At 49.9% G+C, this 15,279-nt stretch overlaps 1 protein-coding gene across 5 annotated transcripts in view; it reads right to left on the bottom strand.

Moving 5' to 3' along the window:
• Positions 1 to 15,279, bottom strand: part of LOC138488473 (caspase-8-like) — a 596,184-nt gene that overhangs the window by 470,478 nt on the left and 110,427 nt on the right. For 3 of the 5 annotated variants that reach the window (XM_069615461.1, XM_069615457.1, XM_069615458.1), the window contains 2 exons: positions 1,041 to 1,097; positions 269 to 375 (listed from right to left, as the gene is read on the bottom strand). The exons of the other annotated variants lie outside the window; for them this stretch is intronic. In XM_069615461.1, the coding sequence (XP_069471562.1) occupies positions 269 to 276 (8 nt within the window). In that variant the 5' untranslated portion in view covers positions 277 to 375; positions 1,041 to 1,097. The remainder of the gene's footprint in view (positions 1 to 268; positions 376 to 1,040; positions 1,098 to 15,279) is intronic. 5 annotated transcript variants of the gene reach the window in all.

Here is a 15,279-nt window from a genome sequence, read left to right as displayed (position 1 = left end):
GTCAAGAATGGGGTGGGAAACAAACACAAGTACATGTACAAGGTACAACTCTTTAAGAACCGAGCATCCAAGTCTAATTACCTATTTTACTACTGATGCAGTTCTATGGCCAACTGCCACGGGAAGCATCCTCTACCCACAAACCTCGACTGTTTACCCATGTGGAGATGACAGTCCATGCAGACTCAACGATGTGGGATAACACGTTTTATCATCAGTAGGCAAGAGGTAGGTTATTCCTTGTTAGGGTTTCTTCACCCTTACAGACCTTTTCATAACCCCTTCTTCTCTCCTTTCGAATAAGACAGTCGCTCCACTCTTCTTCTCCTAATAGGCCCACCAGTGTCCAGCTTTTTATTTGGGGTTATGCTCTTCCTGTCAACACACAAAGAAAGGAACGATGTTACCTCATTTCCGAGTCCTTTTATAGACGTCACTAACATAATCAACCAATCTCTTCTTCATTGTAGGCAGGGTCGCCTGTCCTTTAAATTGAGTAACCCCGCCCCACCCATCATGGCCACCCTCCCGTCCTTGCAGATTGCTGCCACCATTCTCCTTGCTGCCATGTCCTCATGTATCTCTGGCCTCCCCCCGCCCCTCTCTGATCCCGCAACGTGACTCTCTCGACTCCGGTGGCTTCACATCGCTGCACTGCGTATCACCCAGTGTCTTCCATCCGATGTGCCCCACTGCTCCCGCCTCATCCTGCTCTGTGGCACCTGCCAAGCCCGTATGGAGCGGGCGTCCCTGCTCCCCGATGAGGTCATGGCAAGTAGGTTAGGAAAATTACCTCGGCTGACGAAAGGGGACACCTGAAACGGTGCCGAGGAGAGGGTCGGGCCTCTGTTAGCATCACAGAACCCTTAGGTTCCATCCTCACAACCCAATCTTTAGGGACTGTGGGAGATCACATGCAGAAAATGTTCATCTGTTCTATCTTGTAGCATGTTTCAATATTGGGGAGTATGCCAAAAACACAGACTAACTTAAATTACATACCTTTGAATGAAACATCAATATTTAAAAAGTGGGCTTACTTGTAGCCTGTTCTAAAACAAAGGTGTGATCCGACAGTCATGCAGGATTTATTGCATCTGCATTAAGAAAAAAAAAGGATTTGTTATTTGAATTCTATCAAGCAGTGCAGAAGAAATGTTATGGGATATTACCTAGTTTGACACTTGAAAGTAACCACTGACTGAAAGGAAAGGAATCTAACAGGAATATAACTGAGCAGATAACACAATTAGTCATTCATGGCAAAACTGTATACATTCAACCTAGGTTTTAAGGGCTGTACGTCTACTCAGTTCTAACTGAATAGTGGGCTTTAAGCAGTGGTGGTTTGAGCATTTATTCCATTGAGCAGGGAGAATATTTTCCACTAACATGCGCTAGCAAACCAGTGTAACGAGAGAGCCCCAAACCACCAAGGGGGGTTTGTGTGGGTCCAGCCAGAGTAATCTGGTGACCTCATGGGTTAAAATGGTGCATTTTAAACCATACTTTGTAAAGTGTATGGCTTTTCACCCAACTTTAAAAAATCGGATTTTACAGAATCAAAACATTAAAATTATCCACTAAACGGTGGATGACAACAGTACACAAACATTTTTCAATGCACTGTTATGATGTTTTTACCCACAACATATGCAAGTACTCTGAAAATGTAAGAAATCATTTCTATGCTTGCTGCCCCTATTAACGGAAGTATCTTCCATATAAAACATTATAATAACTCACTTTACCCATAACGTGCTGTTGCCAGTGCAAGAAATCATGTCCTAGGTGGTTGCATGCCAATATTTGCCCTCTAAGAACACACACGTGTTAGCTTTGCCCATATCGCATTAGTGCCCTGTAATAAGATAAGGACTGCTCCTTTTCCACGCTGGTGTCAAAGGTTTCCCCTCCTGGGTTCTGTTCCTCATTCTTAAAGCACCAGCCACTGCTGCACTTTCTGGCCTGGGATTAAAGAACTAAAGAAAATGAGCATCTTCATGATGAAAATAGAAAGCGGTTTAATACTGGGAAGTGCACATGTTGGGGGAAGGGGGCTTATGTGGGTTACGATCCATCTGATAAAATCAAAATTTGGGGATTCACTATGGTGGAGTAGATCTACATCTGAGTGGCTGTAAATGAATTGTGAAATTATTTTATATGAATTATGTAATTTTGCTATATTAATGGTTGTATTATTGCATTAAATAGTGTATTCCTCGTTTACCCTCAATCCATTAATACAATACATCAGAGCTCACTCTGTACAACTTTACCAAGAAGACAACTATAAAAAAAAACATGATCTCGTATTATAGGCAGAAGCAGCCCTTGGGGAAGCTTCTCATGGAAACCATGTGGCAGACATCACAAGTTGTTGTTACATACAAAAAAAAATGAAAACAAAGATTCTAAAAAACAAACACACAAATGCCTGCTACCTTTCTGATTCTAACCAAATAGTAAATGGTGATGGGATTCTGTTTCTACCTTTCAAACTCTATAAACTAGGCTGGTCAATTAATTATATTGCTCAATAGATTATATGCAGTCACAGCCGAGATCGAACATATTTCACTTTAAAAAGTACAGTGGATGCTAGCTCTCATTTAGGTCTTGGTCATCAAAAAAAGCCCAGAGAATGCCAAGAGTTACCATTAGCTCTTGGTCACAAATCCCAGTTTCAGTCCCGGATTCACTAACGTTAAAATACTTATTTTCTTCGAGATTGACCTCTGGACCGCAGTCCACGTCTGCCAGAACAGATTTAGTGCAATTCTGTGTACAAGACGCAGACTTCCTCCCGGACCCTCTGCTATTGTTTTTGCCATCTGTGGTTTAGCCAGGCCATGCAACAGGTTAAGCCGGTTACATATCTTTTCTTTGTAGTTCACGTGTTCTTCCCACAGCATTTCCCTGTTCTCACTAAATACCATAAAGTCATCCACCATGGCACAAAGGTCACCTGACGGTGCATGTAAGGCAATGTGCGGTCATACAGCCCGGTCTGGCTGTACGTGCCTAAACTCTTCACCAAATATTTTTCCCCTTGTCGCGTTTCTTTTTTAGTATGCAAAGTCCTCTTACAACTCCCGATCCCAAATCAAACCAAATGGCCAGACTGACAGCATAAGACCCTGCGCATGAAGGTAGAGTCCTGGAAACTGTGCTACCATAGATCTTTGAGAAATAACTAGATTTATGTAGCTTCTACTCAACTCTTCTCATGCTAAAACTTCAAATCCAGATGGGGAATGTGGGGACTGGGGCCGGGGAGTATGCGCAACCGTTTCACCCAAGGGTGGTATTGGGCGCTGCACAGGCCAGTGAGCTGGCATAGTGTGCCCCTCTTCCTGGGGATTTATAAGGGGATGGGAAGTTTCGGGAGCAATCGACGGTTGGTGGCGTGATGAGCGTCCTGTCGCTGCTCCTGTTCCTTCCCTGCCGGGTCGGGCCTGGTGGGCTGCTCATGACCAGTTTTGTGGTGTCTGTTTGGGGCGGGATTATACATATAAATAAATATAGATATAACCAAAAAAAAGGGGTGGTCAGTCAAAAGGTCGAAAAAAAAATCTCGAAACAAAAACCTCGAAAAAAAGGTCGAATTTATTATTTATTTATTTATATGTATTTTTGGGGTCAGGTAAGTAAAAAAAAGGGTAAAATAAAAAAAATAAAAAGGGGGGTTGAGGGGAACCCCCCCATTTCGAAAAAAAAACATTGAAAAAAATGCGACTTTTTTAGAGACTTTTTGTTCGACCTTTTCACTATAAACCAACTAAAGGATGTGTAATTTGTTTGGGTAGGTGGTCGGTCTGCTGGGTGCTCTGGGCCCCGGCCGCTTGGTTTTAGAAAAGTTTCCTGGTGAAGGGGAGCGGGCGGGACACCCACCCCTTGGTGCAGGCCCGTGTCAGGGCCATGTCCAGGAGGTGTGGGTTGGGCTACAGGGCTGTGGCCGTGTTCTCCCGGATCCTCATGTGAGGCGGCAGACCTGCCTGCTGCTCCGTTGGACACAGCAGTCTGTAGTGTGGATCACACACCACCAGGGAGCAGTGCGGGACGCGGCCCTCTCGACCTGCTGCAGCAGTGCTGGGGTCAGAAGTTTTAGTTGGTTTAGAGAGGTGGGGGTTCTTTGAAAAAAAAAACGGATGTAGACAAACGGTGGGAGATAAACATTAGTAGGGGGATCTACATTGCAGGGCGCTAAGTTGACATATATATGCCTATTTTGCTGGGAGCACAACAGGGTTGCAGTCTCACGGTGATGCCATCAGAAAGGGTTCTGGTCCTTCCAGTTTGGAATTTTTCCTAGGGCCACCGTCTGTAAGGGTTCGGAAGGGCTCATGTTGGGGGTAGTGGACGCCGGCCTTGAGCATTAACAGCAGGGCGTCGAAGGCCCAGCTGGAAGGGGCAGTGCAGAACATGACAGGAGACAAGGGTCAAGGGGGTTGTAGAGACCCCAGTGCTGAGCGGCTTCTGACGGGGCCCTCGCAATGGTGGTGGCTTGTAGCTCGTTGGCAGGGAGAGGGGGAGCCTTGGGGAAAAGAGGCCAGTGCAGAAGCAGGGAGGATATAACTAAGAGGGCAGTGAGGGGCGGCAGGAGCAGAGGAGAGGTGGTTCAGGCATGGGCCTGGAATGGCGGTTGCTGGTGGGGGTGTGAGTGAGGGGGGTTGGGGTGGAAGAGGGCAGGGAGCGAGACAGTGGGGATGTGGAGGGGGCTGGGCGGCATGTAGAGGGGGCAAGGTAGGAACTGCCTGCAGAAGAGTGCATGGGGGAGAAGGAGGACTCTCCCCGGAGGATGGCAGTGACAGGGGAAGGCATGGTACGGCCTCCCCATTCAACGGTTTGGATGCAGAGGGTGGGGCATGGCCCCCGTTGCAGCGGAAGAGAAGAGCGATCCCTCCAGCGACAAGAAGCAGACAGCCTAGAGGGTGCGGTACAGCCTCTAGTACGAAGTAACGCAGGGCGGTGGAGGGAACCCCTCGCCCGAGAAGAGAAGAGCAGCAGGTAGGGGTTGGTGCGACTTCACTAAGAATACGACATAGGAGCATCAGGGTGGATGCCCCGTGCTGGCCCGAGGAAGATCTGCCCGGCTCAAGCCAGTGTATGCAACATGAATGGTACATAGCTGGGGAAGATGAAGGTGGGGAGGAGGGTTGGTTGCCATGGGTGGAGAGGAGCCAAGGGGAGTGGGTTGGAAGAGAAAGGGGACGGCGCAGTGAGAGACTTGAGGGGGAGGATAGGGCTGGGGGTACAGGAGTAGGGGGAGAGACTGCAGGGGAAATGGGTCGGAGACCCTGCTGTATTTTGTCCACGCAGTAGGAGCCTGCTGGGGAAAGAAATGAGGAGTAGCGGCGTGGAGGCCAGGATGACGCGGCTAGGTGACGATAGGGCAGCAAGAGGTGAGCAGGGCAGGGAATGGTCTGCGGGTCAGGTTGGGGGGGGGGGAGGTCGGCGGGGGGCACAAATAGGGTCAAGTTATCTGTGGCCGGGAGGAAGATGGGGGTGTGACAGCAGGGGCCTTGGTGAAGGCAGATGGGAGAGGTGTAGCCTTGGTGGAAGTGCAGACGGACAAGGTCCCAGATCCTGTGGTCCAGGGGGTGGTGGAGGTGCCTACTGTAAGTACAGGGGAGAGCGCAGAGAAGCCTAAGAAGCTGGTATTACAAAGCCTTTTGGCGTGCATTTGATGGTGGCTACAAAAGAGAACATTTGGACCAGAGAGTTTGTAGATGTGTTCAAGCTCTTACATAGCGAGGTGAGAACTAAAGTGGGCATTACGCACACCTGGTATCCACTGGGGCGCCACACGATACTGGATGGAGGTCTAAGCGCTATCCCGGACCCCTCTCTGTTTGGTTATGTGCCAGACGTTGGGTAGCACCTATAACAGGAGAATGGAGGGTTAAGATACTTGTTCTGTGATGGGTGGACTCCCACCTCCCTCTGGTCCAAATCCCCTCCCTTGGGGTTATCGCTCACCTTAGGTTTTTGTGCGTTGAACTCTCCGTCCTGCGTCTCTGTGCAGGGGCGCGTGGCTGGTGCGGGCGTTCCGTGGACCTAGTTGCTTCACTGGTCCGTGTGCCATTATGTCGGGTCCAGACCGGCTGTGACTCCGACTCTGCTTGCTGTCTTCCAGGTGAGTTATAATGCCTTTTCCGTCTTTATTCTGTCTCGTGCTTTCCCTCCATCTTCTATGTCCTCTCAGCGTCTTGCTCCACTACGCTGTTCCCTAACAGTCTCTTTTTGTTTTCACAGGGATGGTTGCGATCTCGGAGTTGCTGCGCCGATGGCGAAGACCACGGTGAGTTATTGATGCGCGGAGCGCTGCTCTGTTTATTGGTGTTTATTGCTAACCTGTGTTCTCTTCCCTTCTTTGTACAAGTTGCGGTGATGTGCCGGAGTGATGAGCAATCGAAGCGCTGCTTACTCAGGTAAGTGCTTTGTTAATGCTGACCTTGTTCCTTCTCCCTTGCAGGTTGTGGTGAAACCCAGAGATGGGCGAGGTAAGCGAAGCGCAGGATGGATTCAAGACCGGTTACTTCACAAGTGTTCTTGCTCGCTAATGCTTTTCTTGTTCTTCCAGGTTATTAATGGAATCCGGATCTAGGGCTTCAGGATTGGGCTGCCGGAGAAGCAGATGAGCAGGAGCTGGACACTGTGAGCGTTACGCTGCAGGAGTGCAGAATAACGCAAAGCGTGTTCTGCTGTTTGGGTGTGGTTTAAATAGCCCAGGTAAAGTAGTTCCAGGGCCAGCCACACCCAAAACACTAGACCGCATGGCTTGGTTGTAAAGAAATGAGCTGTATAATAGACCTCCATGTTGGATTAAGGTCCAAAACTGGTATTCCTTTATTCCCGATAATGAGCCTGGTGCCAAAGGCGCCAGGACTGACTCCATGTATGTTTCTGATGGAGTTTTAAGGCCCTTGGGGCCAGTGTGAAGGGCTTTAGCCCCACTGCTGCCAGGGGGCTGTTATACCTGAGGGGGTCAGGGGCACAGATCGTGACAGTGGAGGGGGATGGGGGGGGAGTAGGAGGAGGAGCAGAAGCTGGTGGCTAGACCGCGCGTACCGGTTACGAATGAAAATTGGACGTAAGCATTTATAATATATGCCAGCGTCTACTGTGAGAAGTACCCTGAGAGGTGTGTAGCTTTGCTAAAATATATGGATGTGATTAGGAAAGCATTAACAAGTTTCAAAGGTTTTTCTAAGGTGAGGTATGACGAAGAGTTCAGGGAAAGGATGGGTGAGGACAAGCAGGCGGTGTGGAGGGAGATTGATATGGATTTATGGTTGCAGTGGATGGCACCCAGCCCCAACACTTCATACAGCGAGCAGTTTACGGATACGCTCAGCTGGACCCCACAGGGGCGTCGATCGGACCCGGACAGCTGCGGTCTCCGTCAACGTGATGCGTAGTGCAGAGATGACTGTCTGGACTGGCCCGCCTATTCTTTGCTGCTGGACCCGAAGAAGTATTTTCCTGCAAGTGGAGACAGGGATTAGCCACCTTTGGGTTTTAGTGATGGCCTCCCAACTGTTCTCGCTCTCCCCCACTAATCACCTCCGATATCCCCTTAGTAACCTCACCTTATGTTTGTAAAAGATGAGCTCTCCATCCTGCGTGTCTTGCAGGGGCGCGTAGATACCAGTTACTTCACTGGTTTGAAGGCGTTGGGAGAGTTCCGGTTAGCATTGACTCTGAAGTCCCAGGTGGGATTGGTAAGTATCAAGTTCAAAGAGTTCAATGTGCCCGATGTTCACTCTTGTCCCCTTCCTTCCTTAAGTTGCAACTGAGTTCGTGAGAAGAAGGTCTCGTAGCTGCTGCTGGAGTTCAGGTAAGAGTCTGTGTTACCCAACGCTGTCTGGTAACTATTGCATGCGTTAACGTGTTTTTCTCCCTCTTTACAGATGCGGCATATGAAGATATGGAGAATAATACCGCCGGTGGTAAATCAGGTAAGTCTATGGTGGTAAGAGTTATTTGTTGATTCCCTTGGCTCACCTTGTTATTCCTGTGCCCCTAGGTGCCGGAGTACGGCAAAGAAATGATGGAGACAGTGCCAGATTGAAAGATGCTGTGTGAGAACTGGTGAGTATGGCGCCATGCTGGAGCTGGCGAAGCGACGCGTACAGGACTGATGTACTTTCCAGGTCGGGAGATGAAATGGGTCCGGAATCAGGTGAGGAATTTGAAATAAGTTTGTTTTCTAACCTTGTCCTTTTCTTCCTCTTTATTCTAGGAGCTCCGGATTCGAGGCGGGCGTGGCAGAAGACTGGAGGCTGGCTGTAGGCACGCGGGCGTGGCAAAAGACTGGATGCTGGCTGCAGGCACGGTGAGAGTCACGCTGCTGGATGCAGAATAACACGAAGCATGGGCTGCAGTTCGGGCGTGGTTTAAATAGCCTCCAAATTACTCCCAGGAAAGAAGTTCCCCAGGACCACACCCGAGAAAAAAAAATAGTCCCTGTAGTAAAATAGTCCCATCCAGGCCTCACGTTGGCTTGGATTTATTTGCAGCATGGTCTGCATGAGGTAAGTAATGCCTACGGCGCCAGGACTGATTTTTATTACGAGCCTGGTGACTACGGCGCCAGACCGAACACAGACAGTCCCTAGCTGGGGCTGCTGGGGTATTTGTAAATGTCTGGATGCCGGGCTGATGGGCTTGATCCGGATGCCCGGGGGTAGGCATCATGACATTTACCTGTGCCGTACCAGCCGTTTCCTGGTCGCCCCGCCCTCAATGGGGCAGGGGGAGGAGGCAGGGGACAGCCGTCAGCAACATGCTGTGCCTTTAATAGAGAGTGTAGCTCTAGGCCGGTGTGCAAATTAAGACATTAGTGCAGCAGATGCATAGGACGGCATCCCGTCACACAATGATTTGTGATGAGAGGCAGGGGCCTTTGGGGCGGGGCATGGGGTTTTGGGGAAAGGCCTATACTCTAGTTAAGGTGGACATGCTGGAGGAATGTCTCGGGAAGGGGCCAGGATTGTGGAGGTGGGTTTCTGTGAGGGTTTTAAATTGGGGTACCAGGGCCAGAGGATGTGGCGGTGGGTGGAAAACTTGGGGTCGGCCTCGGAGGATTCGAAGGTGGTGAGGGTGAAGCTGCAGAAGGAGGTGGCTGAACGAATAGTGGTTGGGCTGTTTTTGGACTTGCCGACTGATCTGGTGGTGTCCCCCCTTAGGGGTTGTGCCTAAAATAGAAGCCGGTTCAGGTTGCTTCACCATTTGTCATGGCCAGAGGGCATCTCCGTGAATGATTTCATTGCCCCAGAAGATTGCGGGGTGTCCTATGCAAATAGGGGACATTAGTAAAACAAAAGAGGTGATAGCTAGAAGGTTTAGAATGAATCTTAACCTCTGGCATTGCTCTGGCCAACCCTCCAGACCATCGTTCTTTGCCTGCCAAGCCATTACAGAAGGGGAAAGACCATATGCAAATCAGACTTGGCCCCACCCCAAAAGGGGCAGTCCAGCCCGAACTGCTAGGTCACATCCCTTCTGCACGAGATCACAAGCATCCCCAGACATGTTTCAGCCTTGTTGGGAGTCATCAGTGAGGAGTAGCTTGGGTCTCTAGGCCCAACAGACCCCTTTTGCAATGGCGCAGACGGGCTAAATAACAGTGGTGTGTAAGGTTCCCCAGAGCATTGCCAGTGGTACAGATTCTTTCAAAACTTTCCACCCATCACTTTTGTGGTCACAGTTTGTCTCACTATGTGAGAGAGGGTATGCCCAGACGTGGGTCCCTTGCTCGCTGCGCCATAGGGAACCAAGCTGCACCTCACTGAGGAGGCCCAACAAGGCCGAAACATGTCTGGGGTTGCTTGTGTTTCCGTGCAGAGGGGACCTTGCCTATCAGTTCAGGCTGGGCTGCTACCATTGGTGGCAGTCCCTGACTGATCTTGCATATGGCTGGACCCCTTTTGCAATGGCGCAGACGGGCTAAAAAACGGTGGTGTCGAAGGTTGCCAGGAGCATTGCCAGTGGTACAGATTCATTCAAAACCTTCCACCCATCACTTTTGTGGGCACTATGCAAATGGGGATCAGGCGGTGAGTTTGGTGAGGAAGAAAGGGTGTGGTGCTTTTATGGCCAAGTGTGACATCAAATAGGCTTATCGTTTGTTGCCGGAGCATCCAGAGGATTTTTGGTTGTTGGGTATGCAATGAGGGTCAAATTTATGTAGACATGGGGGCGTGGCTTGGCGGCCATGCAGTGAGGCAGCAGAATCTCAGAGCTCCTGAGAGATCCTAAGCTCAAATCCGTCAAACAGGTCCGATTTGCCCAGAAACTCCAGAAAAAGGTGTGGGAGAGTGGCAGGATCATCCAAGATGAAAACCGCTGTGCGAGGAAGTAAGGAGCCACCACACGGCAGCTCGCAGCGGAGTTGCGGAGAGTGAGAGACAAGATGGCGGACGGGAGCTGGCCGGCTTGAGGAGAATGTGGAGAGAGGCGGGCACACAGGCGAGTACAGGGAAGCTGGAGCACTGATGGCAGAGCAGAGACGATGCACAACAGCAACGTGGGTGAAGAGGCTGATCAGCTGCCGGATATGACATCGGAGGGGAGCCGGCACTAGAGAGAGGTGCAAGACCGCCGAGTAACACAGCGGAGCAGACCGCTACGTGGGCAGCCTCAAGAAACGGCAGAAGGGAACAGGTGAGCCCCAGAGAGGAGCGCAAGCAGCTATGTAACGGGGCCAAAGCTGGGGAGGGCACTCCTGGTATGGAGCAGCGGCCCCCCACATCCCACCACTCCCACCGCACCAAGCAGGAAGATTGGCAAATAAAAAGTCTGCAGGCGCAGCGTGTAGACACAAGCAACCCGCTGAGGCAAGCTAGTGACATCCCACCCGAGCCACAGGACAAGAGGCAGCGAGAGCGGCTTGCCTAAATCCCGATGACAGCCCCCTAACGAGAAGAAACCTCTTCCCTGAAGCAAGCGGGACACAAGCAACACTGTACATGGCAAAGGGAGGCAGCCAGCATACGGCAATCAAAGGCTGCAGGAGCGCAATGCGAACACGGACTTCCCCCATCCAACCTCCACGGGAAGCACTAAGGAAGCAGAACACGGCGTCAGGTTTTGTGCAGGGAAAGGGGAGGAACTTCATAATACAACCACTGTCCTGATCAGCGAGACAGCAGAGAAGGACACAGAACGCAGCCGGACAGAGGCTTTGCTGTGCCCTAGGAAGAGGGGGGCGAACCAGCCCACGTACTGGGTGAGAGCAAGAACAGCCTAAGAAAGAGGCAAACACACTGTGGAAGAGGCGGGGGTGTGCGATGAGCGCTGCCACCCTCTCCCCTCAGGCCCCCTTCCTTCAGACGAGGCAAGAAGACATCAAGAGAAGGAGGAGCTCAGCACACAGCGACCCGATCAAGACAACAAGGCCGGGAAGGGTGGTTTGAGCTCCTGGCTCACAGAGCTGGGCAGTGAGGCCTTCTCAACGAAAGGAGAGGAGCACAGTGGAGGGGGGGGTCTTGAAATTAGCACAACACCCTAGCTGCCCCCAAAGAACTGGAATTAACCTGAACAAATCGCACCTGCACAGGCAAGGTAGTAACGACTGGTGCTATAACAGCAATTAGGAGACCAGAGATATACCAGACAAGCAACGAGCCAGAGATATGCCAGACAAGCAACGATGGAGCAGGGGCAAGCAAACCAGCATTGAGTCATATGCCCGTAAGAATGAAAACGGCCCGCACACTTCAGGCAAACCCAAACACAGGAGCAACAGGACTGGAGCAGCAAACAAGGCGTTAGGAAGACGGCCCCATCCTAGAGGCAATAGCAGCGCTGAAGACATCACTTGAGCATAAAATGGATGCAGTAATCGTGGATGTGGGCTTGCTAAGACAAGACGTTAGGGCCCTGGTGGACCGAATAAACACAGCATAACAGCAGGAGCAGAATAATACCAACAGCATTACAAGCGCCCAATCCCAATTCACAGACATCCTCAGAAGAATACAAACCTTGGAGCACAGGGTCGAGAAAGCAGAGGGGAGGGCTCGACAAAACAAACAGTCGTATTGTTGCCCTATCGGAGGGAGAGGAGAGCATGGGCCCCACGAATTATATAGAAAACCTACTGCTGCAAGAGGTGGGCATGGAGACACTGTCGCAGGGCTTTGCAGTAGAAAGAGCCCTCAGGGCCCTGACCAAAAAGCCCCCTCCAGGAGCCCCGCCGAGACCCATGATAGCCAAAATCATGAACTTTAAAGACCAAGAAAAGATTCTAACCTTCTTGAGAGAAGAGGGAGCGATCACCAGAAACTCCTCAAAGCTAGCAATCTACCCGGACTACACTGTACTTGTACAAAAGCAAAGAGCATGGTTCAGACCAAATAAAGTGTGCCTCAGGAAAGCAAACCTACAATGTATGCTGCTATACCCTGCCAAATTAAAACTGTTACACAACGGCAGATCACACTTCTTTGAAACCACTGAAGAAGCATATGCCTGGATGGATCAGCAAGGCATACCCCAACTGGAAGCCAGAAACAAAGAACAATGGAAACGCACCTCCATAACCGCATAAGCAAACATGCCTGGAAGAGCCTGGAGGAACATAGACAGACATGGAATTAACAGCAGAACGATTATGCAGCAAGAGACAGAGGAAGAGCAACCCTGAGGCTGCCCCAACAGTCGACACGACGAATGACCCCACAAAATGTCAAAAAATGTATGATGCCAGTTTGAAGGCCTTGCGCTGCGGCGGTCCATTTTCAGGAAACTGGGACTGTGCAAGAGAAGCAGCGGAGCCTGAGCAAGGCAGGGTGGCTGGGCGTTTTTTAAAAGTTCAAGTTCGTTGGTTGAAAGTTGGAACGAGAGCATGAGAACACACCATCTTTAGAGAGCAGCGCGTACGCGCACAGAACAAAAGGACAAATGTACAGGCAAGAGGGGAGCTATATGAGACAATTGAAAGGCAACAGAAGTCAGACGGACCGTCCCTACGGAGCGGTCGAAGACAGTATGGAAGTGAGAACAGAAGCCAAGGGTATAAAGGCAAGGAACTAAGCAGAAGCAGTCAGAATCGCAAACAGGTGGAACAAACAGGTCCATGGGATGAGACAGGTCGCATTAAGGGCTTCCATGTTGAGTCCTGAAGAGTTAAGCATAGCCACATGGAATGTACAGGTATTGAATAACTATGTCAAAAGGCTAAGGGTATATGCATGGCTAAACAGATCGAAAGTGAAAGTGGCAATCCTACAAGAAACCCACCTGACGAAGGGAAAACAGTACAAGATTACAAGAAAGTGGTTGGGGGCCGGAGTATACGGATTAACCCATGCCAGTGGGCTACTAAAGTGGAAAGCCGCAATGTCCCTTTTCAGCTTATAACAGTGGAACAAGACAACGAGGGCAGGCTGGTAATTGTGCATGGACTGTTAGAAAACAGAGAAGTGTGCTTAGTAAACACATATGCCCCGAACCATGATGCCACAGGGTTCTTCAAGACACTCGCTCCCCGACTAGCTCCATTCACAGGGGCGACATACACCTGGGGAGGAGACTTCAACTGTACACTCAACCCGATGCTAGACAGGTCAGACAACAAATAAGAAACCAGCAGCATCGGCAAAAGCCCTGAAGACACTCTTAAATCAGCTGTGGCTGGAGGATATTTGGAGAAAGACACATAACAAAACCAGAGGGTACTCCCACTATTGCGCCCCACACGGCACACATACACAGATAGATTACATCTTCACTGGAACAGAAACCCTGTGGGAATTCATAGACATAGAATTTAAGGCTAGGACCCTCTCAGACCATGCCCCGCTATTGGCGACATGGGGAAAGACAAATAAGAAGGCCCCTACACCAACGTGGCGACTGAGAGCAGAAGCGTTACTGGACAGTGAATTCCAGGAACACATGCAGGAGACCGTAGAAGAATAATTCGAACATAACACTGGCAGCGTAGACAGTCTGTAACCCTACGGAACGCCTTTAAAGTAATAGCCAGGGGAGCAGCAATAGAGAAAACCGGGGGACTCAAGAGGAGCATCCTAAGGGAGCTCTCGGATGTAGAAAGAGACATAGCGGAGGCAGAGAAGCAGGCAGGGTTAACTGTGGAGGAACCAGCCAAACTAATATCATTAAGACTACAGTGCAGCGCCATTTGGGAGAAGCTGGGGGAACTAGACTATGGGAAAAATGTACAAAAACTACACGCTGAGGGAGATAAGCCAGGCAGACTCCTCGCCTGGCTGACCAAGCAAGAAATACAAAAGAGACCCGATAAGCGCAAGTAAGAATAAGGCTAGGGAAGTGGTTAGAACCCAAGAGGACATTAATTCAGTATTCTCGCAATTCTATGAAGACCTGTACTTTCCGAATCAAGGTGCAGAAACCTGGGGGATACAGGAGGCCTTGACCCAAATAGAATTACCAAAATGAACAGAAGAACAAGCAGCGGTATTAGAAGCCCGACTAACAGTAGAAGAACTTGCAACAGTAATTGAAAACCTCCCAACAGCCAAGACCCCTGGGCCTGACAGACTACCCGGAGAGTTTTCCAAGAAATACAACCAGTGAATAATACCTAAATTGCTAAAAGCAAATCAAAAGGCGTATACACAGGGCCAACTACTGGATAGTATGCTAGAGTCATTAATAATACGCATCCTGAAATCGGGGAAACCACCCCTGGACTGTGGATCATATAGACCACTCTCTATGATCAACCAGGATAGGAAGATCCTTACGGCAACTTTAGCTAACAGGCTCAAATACCACGTGGAATATGAGAAGACTACATCACGTCATAGACAACATCAACCATAGACAGGAAGAGAGTGCAGCTGCCTCCATAGACAAGGTCAAGGCCTTTGACTCAGTGAATTGGGACTTGCTCCTGCACGGACTAAAACACTTTGGGATGGGAGAGGGCTTCCTGTGGTGGGTCAAGCAGATATATAGAGGGCCCAGAGCAAGGGTAAAAAAAGGCAGACATCTCAGTGGCATAGAGAATATATAGAGGCACAAAACAGGGCTGCCCACTGTCGCCAATGCTCTACATACTAGCCTTGGAACCGCTCGCAATCTTCCTTAGGAAGGCGTACGGTGGCGAGGGAATAAGAATAGATAACACCATCCATCTAATTTCGTTATATGCCGACGATATGCTCCTGTACGTCAATCCACAAGATAACCTGCCACACCTATTAGACATTGTAGAAGCATTCGCTAAGTTGTCAGGCATATCCATCAACAAAGAAAAATCCTCCTTTTATCCCCTAG

This window comes from Ambystoma mexicanum, chromosome 9, assembly GCF_040938575.1.
Source record: "Ambystoma mexicanum isolate Mex_15411 chromosome 9, UKY_AmexF1_1, whole genome shotgun sequence".
Taxonomy (NCBI): Eukaryota; Metazoa; Chordata; class Amphibia; order Caudata; family Ambystomatidae; genus Ambystoma; species Ambystoma mexicanum.
This window is presented reverse-complemented; position numbering and strand designations above follow the sequence as displayed.